We start from the raw sequence: 16,314 nt of genomic DNA on the forward strand, positions 1-16,314 counted from the left end.
TATGGTATAAAGTCTCATTATGGCATAAAGTTTCATAGCTACTGCACTTCGCCTCAGAACAGGAATTGTTTTTATCTCCATCTAATTTAGGGATCTCCCTTGAAATAGTGTATAAAGTTGGAGACTACTGGGACATGGGCATGGTTTTTTTTCCAGTGTCCCTCTAGCTTTGAAGAGATTCTCAGGAGCCTGCCTTTGACTGCTGAGGGGTTAATTATGCCTGCCTTAGAAGCAGTTTGTAGGGGCCAGCATTATGGGCACTCCATATGGGTGCTGGTTCCACTTCCAATCCAGCTCCCTGCTAATGGCCTGCATTGGGGGTGCGCAGTAGTACAGTGGACAATGGTCAAGTGCTTGGGCCCCTACACCTCTGGGAGACCTGGAGGAAGCTCCTTGCTCCTGGCTTTGGATCGGCCCAGCTCTGGCCATTATAGCCATTTGGGGAGTGAACCAGCAAATAGAGGACCTCTGTGTGTGTGTGTGTCCCTCTAACTTCCTCTCCTATCCTTAAAAAAAAAAATAGCTTTGGGTACCATTAATTGGGGTTCAAAGGTGACCGGGTGCAAGCGCTGTTACTTAAGGAGAAAACCAAGTGGTCTAATCCCTGTGAGACTTCATCTTGTCTATGGATTCCACTTTGAACATGTAATTCTAATTCCATGCAGATAAAGCCATTAACCTCGCAGACAGGGCATGGGCGGGCTGCTCCATGTGCAAGTAGTACTGAGTACAGTACAGGCTGAAGGACGCCAGTGTGACCAACACTTACCTGTAGCTTGGAAATAATTTCACTCTTGGTCACATTTACGAGGTTCGCATCTTCCACTGCAAAGGCGGGAAAAGAAATGATGGAAAGAAGTCCCGCATCAATCTCTTTGGATGTTGATGCTCTTGGCAGCATGGAGAACAGAATTGACTGAGTGAAAAGCAAAAAGGTGATTTAGCCTCAAGAAGCACTAGTGGATACAGAATCCATAGACCATTACCTTAGTCCCAAGGGAATATTGGAGTGAGTTTGTCAATTTGGAGTAGAGCTTTGTCCTAACATGGCCCCAGCTGGCCAACCTGGCCTACCTAGCTGGTGCTTCATGCTCCGTGGTGGAGAAGCAGGCGGTTGGGGACAATGTGGTACTGCCTGGAGCCTGTGCTGAGCCCCACTTGCCTCCCTACCTTCCATGGCCGCCGCCTCTTGGTCAAACCTTCAGGACATGCCAGGGAGCATCCCTAAGTACAATGCTACCTGTGGCAGCAAGCTTCATTAACTTGCCATCTCTTCCCATCTCTCCTGCTTTCCACTGTACATTCTACCCATCCCCAACTGCCCCAAATAAACTAGTGCTAATCATTCAATTTGGGGGTATCATGAAACCTGAGAGAACCACCTATGTGCTCAAAACACATGAAACAGATTTTGCCTCTAGCAAAACAAGGTCGCTTTGATTTTTGGACTATAACCCATAAAGAACTATGCAAATGTAAGACACAATGATGAATAAATACATACATTACTCATCTATATATATGTAATATATGCAAAGTGCTCACACAAACTGTCTTAAGTTGATGTACTCTGATCCTTTCTCTTGCCTTCCATTGTGAGACAGGAGAGGGAACTGGTATGCCCATTTTACTGATGAGGAAACGACAGCTCAACAAAGTCCAATACCAGCAAGCTAGACAGTTGGGGAATCTGAACTGGAGCCCAGGCCTCCCACTCCAGGATCCTCTACCTCATCTCTCCGGAATGCAAGAGGCCGCATTGTTACCTGGCAGTGCTCGACCTCGTCGGGCAGAACGTGGATCACTGACTTGCGTCCTCCGTGGGCTCCAAAAAGGTCGAGTTCATCAATGGCCTCAAGTGCTGCCTACAAACATAGGCTTGAGTTATGTCTCCTAATAAACATACCCTCTGACATCTGGCAGTGTTCCTTCATTAAGCAACCTGGCATATATGTGTTCCCAAAGGCGTGATGAAACATGTTTTTAAAAGTACAGCTGAAGAGTCTCATAGTCATGTTACACTGATTTTTCTTTTTTCAGGGGATCTGAGATAACCTGTACAAGTGTGCTTCAAAAAGTTCATGGGAAATGAAATTAAAAGATAAATGTGTGTTGAGGCAAAAAAAGCCACGCAGTTTTTCTCATGTACTGTCATGAATTTTTTTAAAGACTCCTATGCATTGCCTTTAAGATTTTTTTGGAACCAAAATCTTTCAGTTCCATTTTTCCATGAACTTTTTGAAGTACCTTTTATGTTGCTGCTCATTACAGGAACAAAGAAAACGGGAGAAAACAAAACATGTCCCAAAATCAAATGGGGTATTCTACCAAAACAAAACATTAGCAAATGCATAACCTGGTATGTGTGGCATTAGCCTTATGATCATCCTTCCCCTCACCTATTCTCGTGGTGAATGTCTAACATCAGCACAGCTGGGGCTCCCAAAGTGAATTCTTTCAGTAACAAGTATACTTCCCGTCAATCTACCTTAAGAGACATTTATTAATTGAACTCAGCCTCTGGAGCCTTGACTCTGTCCACCCTCCTTCAGTCTCGAGGAGGGGGAGGAGACACACGCTAAGTGTTGATGGCGAGAGAAGCTGGTGGCCGCAGAGAATTTGCCGCCAATGGGTGCTTTGCTCAGCTTGAAGTGTATTTTTAAATGAGTTGGGAAAGCTCCTGGTGTCTATCTGGCCAGTGTCACTTGCTACTGTGAGCTTGCGTGACCTTTTAGACTTCGGAACTTGTGAGCCTGACCTATGAAGCGGTCATCTTCAGCCCTCTCGAGGAGCCAAAAAGGAAGATGGGATATCATGCATGCAGCTACTTAAACAACAGTAGGAGCTGCTGGGTGATGAGAATGGAGAATAAGGACAAGGTGACTTAGTTTCTGCCACATGCAGATCTCGGGACAGGAAACCTACTTTCTTGACCTATAATCCCAGTTGGCTGGGGTACATGTGCCACTTGAATTTCACATTTGCTACTGCCTCTTGAAAAATGGGCTAGCTATTGGTCTTTCTCCACCTGTCTCTCTGCCTCTCAAATCTTTAAAAAAGAAAAATGGCTAATCTGATTAAATCCAAACTTTCAGTGAAGAAAACCCAAACAAAGCAGTGAACTAAAAACAAACAGGATTGTCACCTTGGCCATTCCTACAGAGCTTGCGTTCAATTCCGGAATGCCCTGATTAGTCTTATCTCCACGCTCCCACATCCCATAATCCTGCAGGAGAAAGAGGCGTATGAGAAACTCTATGGAAAAATAATTTCTTCACCTTACCACGGGCATAAGGAAACACAAGCATCTCTTGAAGGCTCCCAAATTCACAGCTTTATATACTCACATACTGTTCTTAATTTCAGTTCATGTGACCTCTGTGTTGAATTTTAGAACAAAATGCCCAACTGGAACAATAAGGGCATGCAAAAACTCTTAATTCTAAAACGTATCAGTTTGTATGACACTCTGGATTTGTAGAGAACAAAGTATTTATCTTAAAATGATGTCCCTCTATCTACCCAATGCCTTTGAACGTACATTAAACTGTAAGATTTGAATGAAGAAACCTTAACACATGAGTTGTAACAAGTCGAAGCCACCAAAACCATTTAAAAAAAAAATTAAGATGTAGCTCGAGCATTGTTCTAGGGAAAATTGGCTCAGCAAGCAACTGGAGCCAAAGTTAAACCTGAGGCTCGGAACACTGAACTTCATGGAAGTTTAAAACCAATGAATATGAATTGACTTTTGAACACTGTCACCCAGAGGATGTGATTTACAAACCCAAGAACTGGACACTGTTCTGAAATAATACTGTGTGCACTACTGACTGCGCACAACCCAGCGAGGACGAGGCCAGTGCCAGAATGTCAGTTTTTCTTTATCTCCAAAGAAAATTTTCAAAAGTGTGAACATTGCATCTTCGATTCTTCTCTGCTGGGCACGCCTTGTAGCTGAGCCCAGCCACTCCTTCCTGTGGCCGTCCTCACAGCTGGGCTGGCCTTCCCTCCAACCCACCTTCGCTGCAACCTGGAGCCAAGTGACTTGTCCTCAAACTCTTTGATCAGTTCACTTCCTGGCTTCAGAGATGAAAATGACAGTTTCTCCCCTAGTGGATCACATTCCCATCTCTGGACAGCCATCCCCTCCATGATCTGGCCTGCACCCCTGCACTCCCTTGAGTTGACTGGATCTTCCATTTCCAATGTCAACTTTCACCCGAAGTCCGCCCCTTTACTCTGCACCCTTTTGCCCAGGCATCCCCCTAACCCTGTGACTGCTCCCTCCCTGCTACTTATCTGCACCTGACTCCTTCAAGGTCCAGCTAAAGGCCCACTGTCCCCACAGAGGCTTCTCGAGTTTCTTTAAGCCCGGGTTTTTCAGCCTTGGCCTGACCGCGATCTTGAGTGAGGTGGGGACAGTGCTATGCCCTGGAGGATGCAGCCCCCACCACAAACACCTCCCCAGGCTGCCATGTGCCCTCTGGGAGGAACAATCTGAGAATTGCTGCTTTAGACCTGACACTAGGAAACCACAGCTCTTGGCCCAAACCTGGCTGACCGCTGATTTTTGTCAAGTCCATCTGGGATATGGCCTCACTCGTGTGTTTACCTGCCATCTCCGGTGGCTTGCTGACTACAGGGGGCAGTGTAGAGGAGGTGGAAGACAGACAGTAGGGCTGCAGTTTCCTTGTTGTCTAGAGGGACGCTGGGCTCTGCCCTCCAGGCAGAAGCCTGGAAGGAGCGGGGGTTACACTTACACCCACACACATGGGGCCCAGGTCGGGATTTGCCTGGCTCAGGCCCCGCTACTTGTGGGCCAGCTGGAGCCCATGGTACCCCAGCTCCCACCAAACTGCTCAAGCTGCCACCTCTTGATCCCTGACTCAGGCTGGCCTGTGTGTATCTCAAAGGACATGTGGGTTCTTATTCAAAACAAGCATACTGGATTCCCACACTGCTTTTGTGGCAGTCCAAAACGCAAACTTGCAACTGTACACCAGAAGAAAACTGCATACTTCGCGTGGAAAGTTGATACCATTGTCAAGCTCCAGGCTCACTAACCTTCAGGTCAGCCCCCAAACAGCCTGGCTCTCAGAACTGTATGATTTGTATGGCTTTGGGATATACCTGAAAAGACTGTCAGGGTTGATACTTACAGCAACTTTATACGCAGCTTCTATGTAAAAAACGAGATTCTGTATAAAGGCCACCTCGTCGAGGGTGAAAATAATACGCAAGCCTAGGAAAGACGAACAATGAGGTTACGAAGCTATGCTGTAAAGGGGGACCCCACCAGTTCGATGGTATCACATTAGGAGCTAGATCCTTTTACCCTCACTTTCATTTTCTTTACAGGGCATCAAAAATTAAGTCTAAGTCCTAACAATGTCTAACCTTGGAAAGAGAAAAGAATGGATGGGTAGATGGGAGGTAGCGGGGCAGGCAGGCTCCACTTTCACACATGTGCCTACAGGTTTAAAGCATTCAGATAAGGTGTTGGGGCTCAGTTCATGTTGGATTTGTACAACGAAAATGCCAATAAATGGGATTTTAGCCCAGAAGAACCCAAGATACTGTCCTTATGCTTGAGTGAGTGAAAGGGAAGGGCGAGCCCGCCTTCTCAGTGACAGAGAGAGGGAAAGTAGGCTCCCCGGCATCAGGAACTGGCCGTCCCACCCAGAAAGCCCGGCTCCTAGGATCTGCCCACTGTTTGCTCGGGCCCTCAAAAATCCAACTGGTTATGGCAAACATGCGATGAACAGATAAGCTTCCCTCACGATGTCAGAATGCCTAACTAGTAAGCTAGACTAGAAGTAAGATGAACTTCTAACTACAGCCTTTGAATGACAACTTTCACAAGGAGGTAAGTAGAGACGAGGTCAAATGATGTTGCAACATTAGCCATCACAGAGGGAAAGCAGGCATAGTCCAATCATGAAATACCCATTGATAGTCATTAGGGCAATGCTTATCAGGAACTTAAAGATCATGGGAGAAATAAGTTATCCTGCTACATAACTGAAGGGCTGTTTATATATTATGACCTTAAATATGTCTTTAAAATTGCAGAGAAAAGACTTGGAAGAAACAATTGGCAGTGGATTTTTTTCTGCATTTTTTTCCCCAAATAGCTACAACTGAGCTCATACTTAACTCATAACCAAAAATATCTTTCTAACGTAAGTGTGTGGTTTATTCACAAAGCTGTAACGATCATGCTTCCTGATTTCCGGGATGTTTAGAGTTTCCCACTTGTAGTGTGAACTCAATGGGAAGCTTCAGTCGACTGGGCTGGTGACACACACTCCGAGATGAGCAGCCAAGTGCCTATCCGTAGCAGATGCCATCGTGAGAGACAAAGACACTTGTGCAAAGCTGAGGCTCAGCAGGCCTCGCGCCCAAGCTAACAGAAGCCAACAGTTCCAGCTTCAACAGCAACAATGCATGCTGTGTGCGAGCTGGGGGCTGCCTCGGCACGGGTGCTACAGGTCGGGCGGCCCACTCTGGGCTCACTGCAGAGCCATGGAAAGGACGTGGTTGAAGGGCAACCTGCATACACAAGGTTGTGTCTGGAAGAAGGCGACAAGGGTGGTGAGAGCTGGAGGGACAGGGTGCTGCTCCTGTGAGAAATCTCAGGGCAGGCGTGAGACTGTCTGTAGGTAGGTGAATGCAAAAGTGAGGGCCTGTGCCTGGGCCGCTCCAGAAACTAGGTGCGGGTGACAGGGAGGAAGCTGTGGGCTCCGCAGAAAGAAGCTAACGGACCTGGCTCAGAGTCCTCATCCTCCAAGTACCCAGGTAAGGGCTGACTGTCCTGCCCTGGGTCCCAGGCAGGATCCCTGCAGCCTTGCTCTATCACAGCAATTGCTTATTTAAAACGTCGGAACCGTGGTGATCAGTATCTGTCCAATGCTCAGCTGTTGCCATGCGAGCATAGGAAGAGGTGGGGTCTTTAACCGGTGATCAGGCCATGAGAGTGCGTGTCTTTAACGGGACTGTGGCCTTTGTAAAGGAGACTTTGCAAAGTGGTGAGTTCTCGTGCCCTCCTGCCATGTGAGAGGAGAGCCCTCGCTAGACAGCTGAACCTCTAGGTGCCCTGTTCTTGCACTTCCCAAACTCTAGAACCATGAGAAAACTTCTGCTCTTCATAAATTGTCTCGTGTCTTGATAAAGCAGCACAAGTGGGTCAAGATGCGGATCAACGCTCGGCCCCTCCCCACCCCCTCTCCGGATCGTCACTCCTTATACCATGGCTTCAAACGGCTCTGGCTCACCTGAGGCAGTCATCTGAGCCAGGAACAGGAGAAAGAGGGAGGTGGCATCCACCTGGAGGTGGCCCCATTGGTCATCGCCCACCACGGTGCTGCAGGTGGCAGTGTTGTACTTGGCGTGCAGGCTGTCCTTGGTACTCTGAGTGTACTTGAACTTCTCCACTTTGTCCACCTGAGGGAGAGGGTACGCTGGCTCCACGTAGCTGCAAGGCTTCATGTCTGGTAGGGGTCAGTCAGCGGGATCTAAATCTCTTATCTGCTACGTCTGGGAGCCAGAGGGTTGGAAAACAGCCATGGGGAGCACCAGGGAGGGGCTGTGCTGGGGATTCTTCCTGCCCACCCACTGGAAATGTCCCAGTCCAGGGAGTCTTCAACAAGCTCTGCTGGGGTGTGGGGTCATAGGGTGGCCTTGCCTGCATAGCCCCAACTGTGACATATGGTGGGCTCTTCCAAGAGAGGAAAGGAAGACCTGTTTAAATGTCCATTTCTCATCTCCTAATACGGAAGGGAAAAGAGCGAGTGTCTCTGAGCTGAGGGAGGGGCTGCATCGCAGCCAGCTTTGAACTTGTACAGATCCTACTATCACGCTCTGTATACAGTATGTGATCAGTGTGTTCTTTGCCCCTCAAAGAAGTTAGCTGAAATAGAAATATGGAGCTATAAAAGCTCGAGCATTTCGTCTCGAATGAAAATACATTCTTTTCTACCCTGATAGAATAAACAATAGTACATGGCTTTCAAAACTGCTTGCTTCCTCATTTAAGAGAAGGAATGTTCTTCTTTTACACATATAAACTCTCGGGAAGAAACTCTCTAGACGGAGTCCCCGAGACTGTGACCCTCTATTATAATAAATTATTGGGGGTAACTTAAAAAAGCAAAAATGGCCTCACTTCCTCTAGACACAAAGTTGAGAGCCCCTTAAGCACGTGGTCAGGGTTCAGGTGACAAGCGCCCCCACCCACCCACCCAGTGCTCTGCAGACATGCCCACCTGCCTCATCATGCACTGGAGAAGACCTCGCATCAGCTTCACCACGTTCTGCAGAGAGAGAATGCAGTGAGAGGTGAGACTGTGCAGCCCCGAGCCTCCAGGAGCCTCTTCAGTGTTTGGGTTGTCGACATTTCTGCACTCCGTCACAGGGAAAGAAAAACCTTAACGTGATGCGACTTAGCTCACCTAAAGGGCTTCGGTGAGATGGTATCGCCTGGCGCTGATACTCGGCGACTCTGCTGACACTGGTGCTCTGCAGTGTTGTCGCATTTCTTAGTAATTTATTTTTGTTACACTAAGGGTGAATTCGGTCCCCCACGCCTGCCCAAAAGCAATGTTTTACCAAAACAGCCGTTTGTGGCGGCATAACTGGACTATTGAAGTGAAATCCTTACACAATGCAAGTGGCAGCCAAGGTTTCTTAATAGGATGTTGCAACCAATTACTACTGTCCTCACCATAAACAACAATGGTAACTGTTAACCACACAGCGCACCTAGGTATTGTGGAAAACACAACCTGGATTAGCTCCGGTGAACTCCTGCACCAGCCCGCCGGGCTGGGTGGTCTCATTGCTGCACTGCGTAGATGAGAAACTAAGGTTGAGGGGAGGAGGTGATATGGCTCAAGTCTCCCAGCTGGCATGGGGTGGAGCTGCCAGCCTGAGCTCCTTACTTGGACAGCACATTACTTCCCGTGTCCTGCACGTGCCGGGCCCATTTAAAGGCTACTCTTCCCAGGGCCTGTTAACAGCTCCAGGAAGCTGCTTCACCAGGGGCTGGAGAAGGGGAGGTTCTGCAGCCCCACGTAGCCCGGCTCAAAGCAGTTCCCACGCAGGGGCTTGTCAGTTTCCTCTCGCAGAACCTGCATGGTTTGCAGGGCAGGACAGGAGCGAAGGGCCCCGAAAAAGTTCCTCACCAGCGAAGACTCCGGAATGGGTCATCTTCAGGGCCTTCTGCCTCTCAAACTCTGGGACTACAGACTATCATCCCGCTTTATGTCATAAACTCGACTGGGATGGAAAATGTTACCTCCTCGTTACAGAAAGTTCATAAAAAGTTCATATGCAAATGAACAACCAAGACACAGCAGTGTTCCTGTGGGGGGTCACTGGGAGATGGCCATGTCCCCTCCCATAAGCAGGTGAGGTGTTCGTTTTGGTTATTAAACACACTCATCACACAGTCAAAGGCGTGAGGAAACTATTCCTGTCTCGCCCCTGTCAGAGTAGACATCTAATCAACCTTCATCCAGGCCAGGAAGGGTGTGTGTGTGTACAGGCACTGCTTTACTTTGATTTGTTGCCTCAAAGGGGGATGGGAAATGCGCCCCAATTACTTGATGTTGAATTATTATCCCAGTAAATGAAGCACTTGTGTAAAAGCCATTCAGCTTCTCAGAGAAGTATTTTATGCTTGCTGCATGCAACTTCTAAGACTATCCATGTCGCTCTACCCCCGAGGTTTGGGGGTTTCGTCTCATGCTCGGGCATGCCTCACCAAGTCCAGTCCTTGCTGCCACCCCAATGAGCGGCTTTTCTTAGCTTCCCCGTGGCTGGCAAGGTTTCCCTCCTGCTGCCTCTCCCTCATGCCCACTTTGGTTGCTACAGACAAGCACCTGTGGGTTGGAAGAACTCTTCCTAGACCTGATAACCCCCACTGACTGTGTAGGCCACCAAGGAATGTATAAGCGAAAGACAAATCTGAAAGGCGCTTTCATGCCAAGACAACTATACTTTGATATTTCGAGGCTCCCTACTTCAACACCATCACTTGGAACTCCTGGAAAATGTCTTCTGTGCTCAGAAGATTCTCTTACAAGTTGAAGGCCCACAGATCTTTGCTTTGGTGGGAATCTTGGCTTCTGATGTTGGAAAACAGGAGAAGACTTCATTGTGCTGTATGTAACATAGGCATGCAAACTGCAATACCAATTTGGTTCTAAACTGAAGAATGACTATGAATTAACAAGACTGCTTTCCTGGAATGGCTCAGACTAGACAGATATTTTTAAGGGATGTTTTTAAAATATTCTAAGCAGTGGCAACAGTGTTTGGATAAATGTTCTTTCAATGTCAGTATTCTGAAGAGTACACAATTTGGAACGTGTGGCTGTGGTGTGCTGACATTTTAAAAGCAATCACATTAGCTTATAATGACATCTCATCTATAAATATGTATAAAGTTGGTAAAGCATGGTATGAGAAATGTAGCTTGTTATGCAAAGCAATATTTTGCAGTTAGAAATTTGGATGCTTTTGTTTCCTCTTTGTAGTTTTTGATGTTGTCATTGTTTAATGGAGGAGAAAAATCTCACAATTTGAGGTTGACCATGTAAGCGCCTCCCCAGAATATTCTATAGTAGAAATGGAGGCGAGGCCTGCATCCAATCTGTTGTGCACACACAACTACTTCCTTGTACATTGATCAAGTCGAGGGAAAGTTGCTGAGCAGCCAAGATGGGGCCGCCAGTCATCATTACCTGCTCCAGCTCGTAGGCCTTGGCCTTGTCCTCATCGCGATCGGCATTCTTGCGGTAGGCCATGCCCAGGCCCCACACGGCCAGGATGCTGTAGATGTTGTCTCGCACCCAGGCATCCTTCTGCTCGTGGCTGGCAGAGAGCAGCCCTGTGACAGGGTTCTAGTTGAGAAAAGACATAACATTACTGGGCATCACCCATCATACAGCTCCTAGGTGATGAATGCGCATCCTAAGGTGGCAGACAAGGCCCTGGGATGAGGAGCAAGAGACAAGGGTTTAGTCCTTGCTCTGCCACTGACGGTGTGGTTTTGGGCGAGAAGTCGCATCACTTCCCTGTGCCTTAGTTTCTTCACCTAACAAGGAGATGAAAAAGATATATTTCTCATTTTATTTGAAAGGCAGAGTTACAGGAGAGGGAAAGAGGAGAGAGCTTCCATCTGCTGGTTCACTCCCCAAATGGTCCCAATGACCGGGATTGGGCCAGACTGGAGCCAGGAGCTCCATCCGAGTCCCCCGCATGGGTGCAGGGGCCTAAGAACTTGGGCCATATTTCATGGCTTTCCCAGGCATATTAGCAGGGAGCTGGGTCAGAAATGGAGCATCCAGGACCCCCGCTGCCTCCCACATGGGATGCTGGCGTTGCAGGTGGCCGCCAAGAACCTTCTAACTCTTGTGTGGTCTGGTCTGAAAGTCAAAGAACAACATAATAGAAGAAATAGCAAACGCCTGCAGAGCTTTGACATATCTGTGGGCTTTGGGTTCCTCTTGAGCCTTCATATTTCCCCATCAATGAGTAAAGCACTGAACCTGGAATCAAGAGACCTGGATGCAGGGCCCTACTCTGCTCTCTAGCTGTACAACCAGGGACGCCCCCCCCCCCCCTCCACACACACCCCGGGCCTCACTGGCCTCATCTGCAATCCAGCCACTTCACGGGCCTAGGCAGAAGGGACTGAGCAAGAGGACATCCGGGAGTCCTATTTAGCTCTGATCTCATGGGTATTTAAAAGAGCAGCAGGGTCACTAAAATGCCAGACCTTCACCCAAAACACTGTACACGAAGTTCAAAGCAACATTCCTAAAAACCAAGAAAGAAGAACAAGATAAATATCCACTGACTGATGAGTGGATAAACAAACTGCCCGATCCTAACAATGTTAGTCACTATGTGACTTGGCAGTAAAAACGAAGCACTGATGCAGTCTATGGCACAGATGAACCTGGAAAATATTATGCCAGGTGAAAGAAACCGCTCACAAAAGGCTGTATTTTATATAATTCCATTTGTATGAGATGTCCAGAACAGGCAAATCTATAAGAGCAGAAAGAAGATTCAAGGATGCTAGGACTGAGAATGGAGGTGGAGTGAATGATGGCTAATTTTTTTTCTCCTTTTGGAGGTGATGAAAATGTTCTAGAACTGATTGTGATGCTGCATTCATAATATGAAAATACTAAAAACCACTCAACTGTACACTTTAAGTGAATTGGATGGCAAGTAAATTATACCTCAATAAAGCTAAGTTTTTTAACTTAGAAATTTATTTTTATTTGAAAGGCAGAGTGACAGAAGGAAGGAGAAATCTTCCACTTGATGGTTTATTTCCCAAATATAGCCAACAACCAGAGCTGGGCTAGGCTGCAATCAGGAGCCAAGAATCCTAGCCAGGTCTCCCATGTGGGCGGCAGGAATCCAAGTATTTAGGCCATCATCTGCTGCCTCCCAGGCACATCAGTGGGAAGCTGGATTGGAAGCAAGGAGTAGCTGGGACTGGAATCCTGTACTCCGATATGGGATACAGGCGTCCCAAGCTAGGGCTTACCCTGTTTCAAAACGCCTGTCCCAAAGCTAGTAACATTTTAACAGCTGGTCCTAACAAACTCCATGCCTGGAAATAAAATGGATAAGACAAAGTATGTAAAGCCTCTGGACTCTTCCTGAAGCTATACGAAGAAATACAATGCATAACAATAGGAACCTTCAGCTTAGAAAACTCAGTTGGGTACTTTCTCTTTAGGATTTATGTTCACTTTTTTATTTGAAAGGCAGAAAGAGATCCTTCCATCTGCTGGTTCACTCCCCAGATGCCCGCAGCAGCCAGGGCTAGCCCAGGCACCCATAATCCAATGTGGGTGGCAAGAACCCAAGTACTTGAGTCGCCATCTGCCTCCCAGGGTGCACATTAGCAGGAAGCTGGGTTGGAAGCAAAGTGGGAACTCGAACCCAGGCACCCCAATCTGGGATGCAGGCATCCCAAGTGGCAGCATAACCACTGCAACAAATACCTGTCCCCAGCTGGGTACTTTCAAAGTGGTACTGTGAGGTTATTAACCATAAAACACTGACCCCGTTTCACATGGTCCAACTTAAGGAATTGCCTATTTGACTTTCTCCTAACCTATACACTTGAGAAAAACATTTAAACTCAACTGATATTAACCCCAGGGGCAACAGTGTTCAGTGCATTGACAGTTTTACTGCCAACAACTATGAAGCAATGATATCTAAGCCAACTGGAATCAGTCTAGGAATAGCTGAGGCAAAATACAAGTCATGTTCCCGATAGTGGACTAATGATCTTTTTAAAAAATCACTATGCACTGACAATGTACAAGAGAAGCACCTTGATGTTCTGAGCCCTGGGACTGGAAATCATCAGGAGATCCGGAATCAGGACTTGACCCCTTTCTGCTGTCCCCACCACCTGTGAGCCCATTAAGACAACCTTCTGAGGCCACAGCAGTGACCGCTTATACCAAGCATCTAGTGTGGGTTGCATTATGAAATATCACCATCCTGTTAACTGAAAGTCATTTCTTTAGTTTGTGCTTAACTGTTAGAAGGGCTTAGTTCAATAGCACCCAAGGCTAGACTGTCCCCCTCTTTCAACTACAGAGAAGTACTCTGGGTATTTAGGGGATGCCCATATCCTAAACTCGATGCATACACAAGCCATACAAAATTGGAGTGTTATTGCACTTAGCAAATCAAATACTTCGATTTCTCTCTCCAAGGCCATAAAGAAGAATACATTGTGTTGGATCTGGGTTTGCTGTCCCTTGTAGTAAGGATGAACCAGTGGTTCTGAGTTACTGCCCTACTTGGAGATTAGTGCTGTGTCGCACAGTCTGGCTCGCTGTACCCTGTGAACAATCCAAACAGGCCTATCTCTTCATCTTTAGGGTCCTTGGGTTACATTAGGTATGGGAATGGAAGGGGGAACAGAAGCCTACCATTTCTAGTTTGCAAGCTAAACATGAACATAGGCAAATGCAAGCCACAGGAAGAAGGTGGGTAGACTTGTCCAGGCTGAGCCTATGGATTTAGATATGATATTGTAACCATATGCTGCTTTCTAATCTTTAAAAATGATGGAGTTCTGTCCATGCCCACATATAACATTGTAGAAATGTTTAACCTCTATGATTATCTTTTTCAGCTGTTGTTTTTTTCCCTTGGCTTCTGTCCCCACGCCCCATCAGCAATTCCATAAACAGTCTATATGACAATCTTGTTTTTTCCCTCTATGCTACCAAAATCTGATATACATGATATATAAACTTGGATTTAATATATATGCTTATGTATAAATTCCTGTTCATATACAGACATCTTGGGAGTGGGATTTCTTAATTTTTGAAAGAGTTGCAGAGAGAGGGTAAGAGACAAAGAGTGAGTTCCATCTGCTGGTTCACTCCTCAAATGGCTACAATGGGCAGGGCTGGGCCAGGCTGAAGCCCAAGAACCTGGAACTCCATCCAGGTCTCCCACGTGGGTGGCAGGAGCCCAGGTACTTGGGCTATCTCCCACTGCTTTTCTAGACACATCAGTAGGGAGCTGGATTGGAAGTGGAGCAGCTGGGTCTCAAACCAGCACTCATATGAAATGCGGGCATTGTAGGAGCAGCTTAACCAGCTGTACCACACAATGCCGGCCCCAGAGGTTATTGTTTTTAATGGATGGGATCATCAAGCCATATACCCTGCTGTACCTTGCATTTCTCATTCAGCAGAACCCTATGAGATCCTCCAAATCATCTGGAGGATGACTTAACAGACTCATGAACATGAGTTTTTGAGCCTGCACAATACTCCATGGCAGGTACACATAATAATGCAGCTAATCATGTATTACGGGTATTCACTGCTTGCCAGGTGATTTTTTTTTTCTGGGCATGATTATTTTTGCCACTTAAAACTGCAAAAAATACCCTGGTATGTTCTTTTCAACAGTGCTTTTTTCTATGGAATAGAAACTCATAAATGTGACTGCTGGCTTAAGAGGCTGTATGTATATGCACTTTTAACTTTAGTATTCTCCATCCCTACTAGCAACTTATCAATATTAATTTCTTTTCAGTTTCGGTTGGTGTAAAGTGATTCTTATCACTTTATTTTTAAGATGTTTATTTCTCTGACTACCGATCAATTTAAGCATTTGTTCATTTTGTTTTTTTTTGGGGGGGGTGGTCACTAGATTTGCTCTTTCATGAGTTGGCTTTTAGTTTCTTTTAACCTGGTATTTCAACCATTTCTACCTACAAAGACGACCTTCTGTGTATCTTGTTTAACAGTGCAGGTTCTGGAATTGGACTGCCCACGTTCAAAGCTCTCAGCCCACAATCCAGCTGTGATTTTGAGCAAATGTCTTCAGTGTCTCCATCTGAAATGGGGATTATAACAGTGCCTGTACCTCATATGGCTGTTTGTAAAGATTAAATGAGTTAACTCATGTCAAGCATTTTGGATTGTGTCTGGCACATGTAAGTGCTTAATAACTGCTGATTATTTGATATTATTTAACCAGCTTTCATTCATATTTCTTTTTAAAATATTCAAATCAGATGGCATGTGACTAGGAGAACAATCTACCAATGAGCTCAAAATAACCATTTTTATTAGGAAGAAAGTCTGGGGTGCCCTCTTGCTGTAGGGGTGGGCATTTGACACAGGGGTTATGGTACCACAGGTATGCTGGCATCCCACGTCGGAATGCCTGGTTAGAGTCCCAGCTCCACTTCTGCTCCAGCTTCCTGATGATGCACATACTGGGAGGCAACAGTGATGACTTGGGCACTTGGGTGCCTGCCGCCCATGTAGGAGACTTGGATGGAGTTCTGGCTCCTGGCTTTGATCTGCCTCAGCCCTGGCTGTTGTGGGCATTTGGGGCGTGAACCAGCAGATGGAAGAATTCTATCTCTGCCTTTCAAATAGAATGAAAACTTTAATAATGGCACCATTACTATAAATATTGCTAGTGCAGGTACTTTCTTTGTCTGATAGTTTTGAAACATGTCAACTCTGCATTCTCTCTATATCCAGGTCTTGCTTTTTCCCTTCAGACTGTGCTCATCTGTACAAATCTGCTTTACTAAATCTTATATACCTTTGCCTGAAAAAGAATACTATAGATTCAATGGCTGAACCTAGAATAATATGCACTCTCCTCAATAGCTATTTCCTAAAGTGATCAGATGTGGAGTCATGAAGAACATGGATGGAACAGATCTCAAAATGGTGCTACGCAGTCAGCTAAGAAAATACATGGTGGGCATCACAGTACAGT

At 46.4% G+C, this 16,314-nt stretch overlaps 1 protein-coding gene across 8 annotated transcripts in view; it reads right to left on the bottom strand.

The window, feature by feature from the left end:
- The window catches only part of PHKA2 (phosphorylase kinase regulatory subunit alpha 2), a 71,625-nt gene that overhangs the window by 37,909 nt on the left and 17,402 nt on the right, over positions 1-16,314 (bottom strand). For 6 of the 8 annotated variants that reach the window (XR_007911989.2, XM_008272346.4, XM_070066321.1 and 3 more), the window contains 7 exon segments: positions 10,749-10,907; positions 8,268-8,315; positions 7,278-7,446; positions 5,163-5,245; positions 3,146-3,226; positions 1,767-1,865; positions 770-916 (listed from right to left, as the gene is read on the bottom strand). Coding sequence is in view for 7 of the 8 variants with exons in the window: in XM_008272346.4 (XP_008270568.2) it covers positions 770-916; positions 1,767-1,865; positions 3,146-3,226; positions 5,163-5,245; positions 7,278-7,446; positions 8,268-8,315; positions 10,749-10,907 (786 nt within the window). In the remaining variant the exon portion in view is untranslated. 8 annotated transcript variants of the gene reach the window in all.

This window comes from Oryctolagus cuniculus, chromosome X (genome assembly GCF_964237555.1).
Source record: "Oryctolagus cuniculus chromosome X, mOryCun1.1, whole genome shotgun sequence".
NCBI classification, from domain to species: domain Eukaryota; kingdom Metazoa; phylum Chordata; class Mammalia; order Lagomorpha; family Leporidae; genus Oryctolagus; species Oryctolagus cuniculus.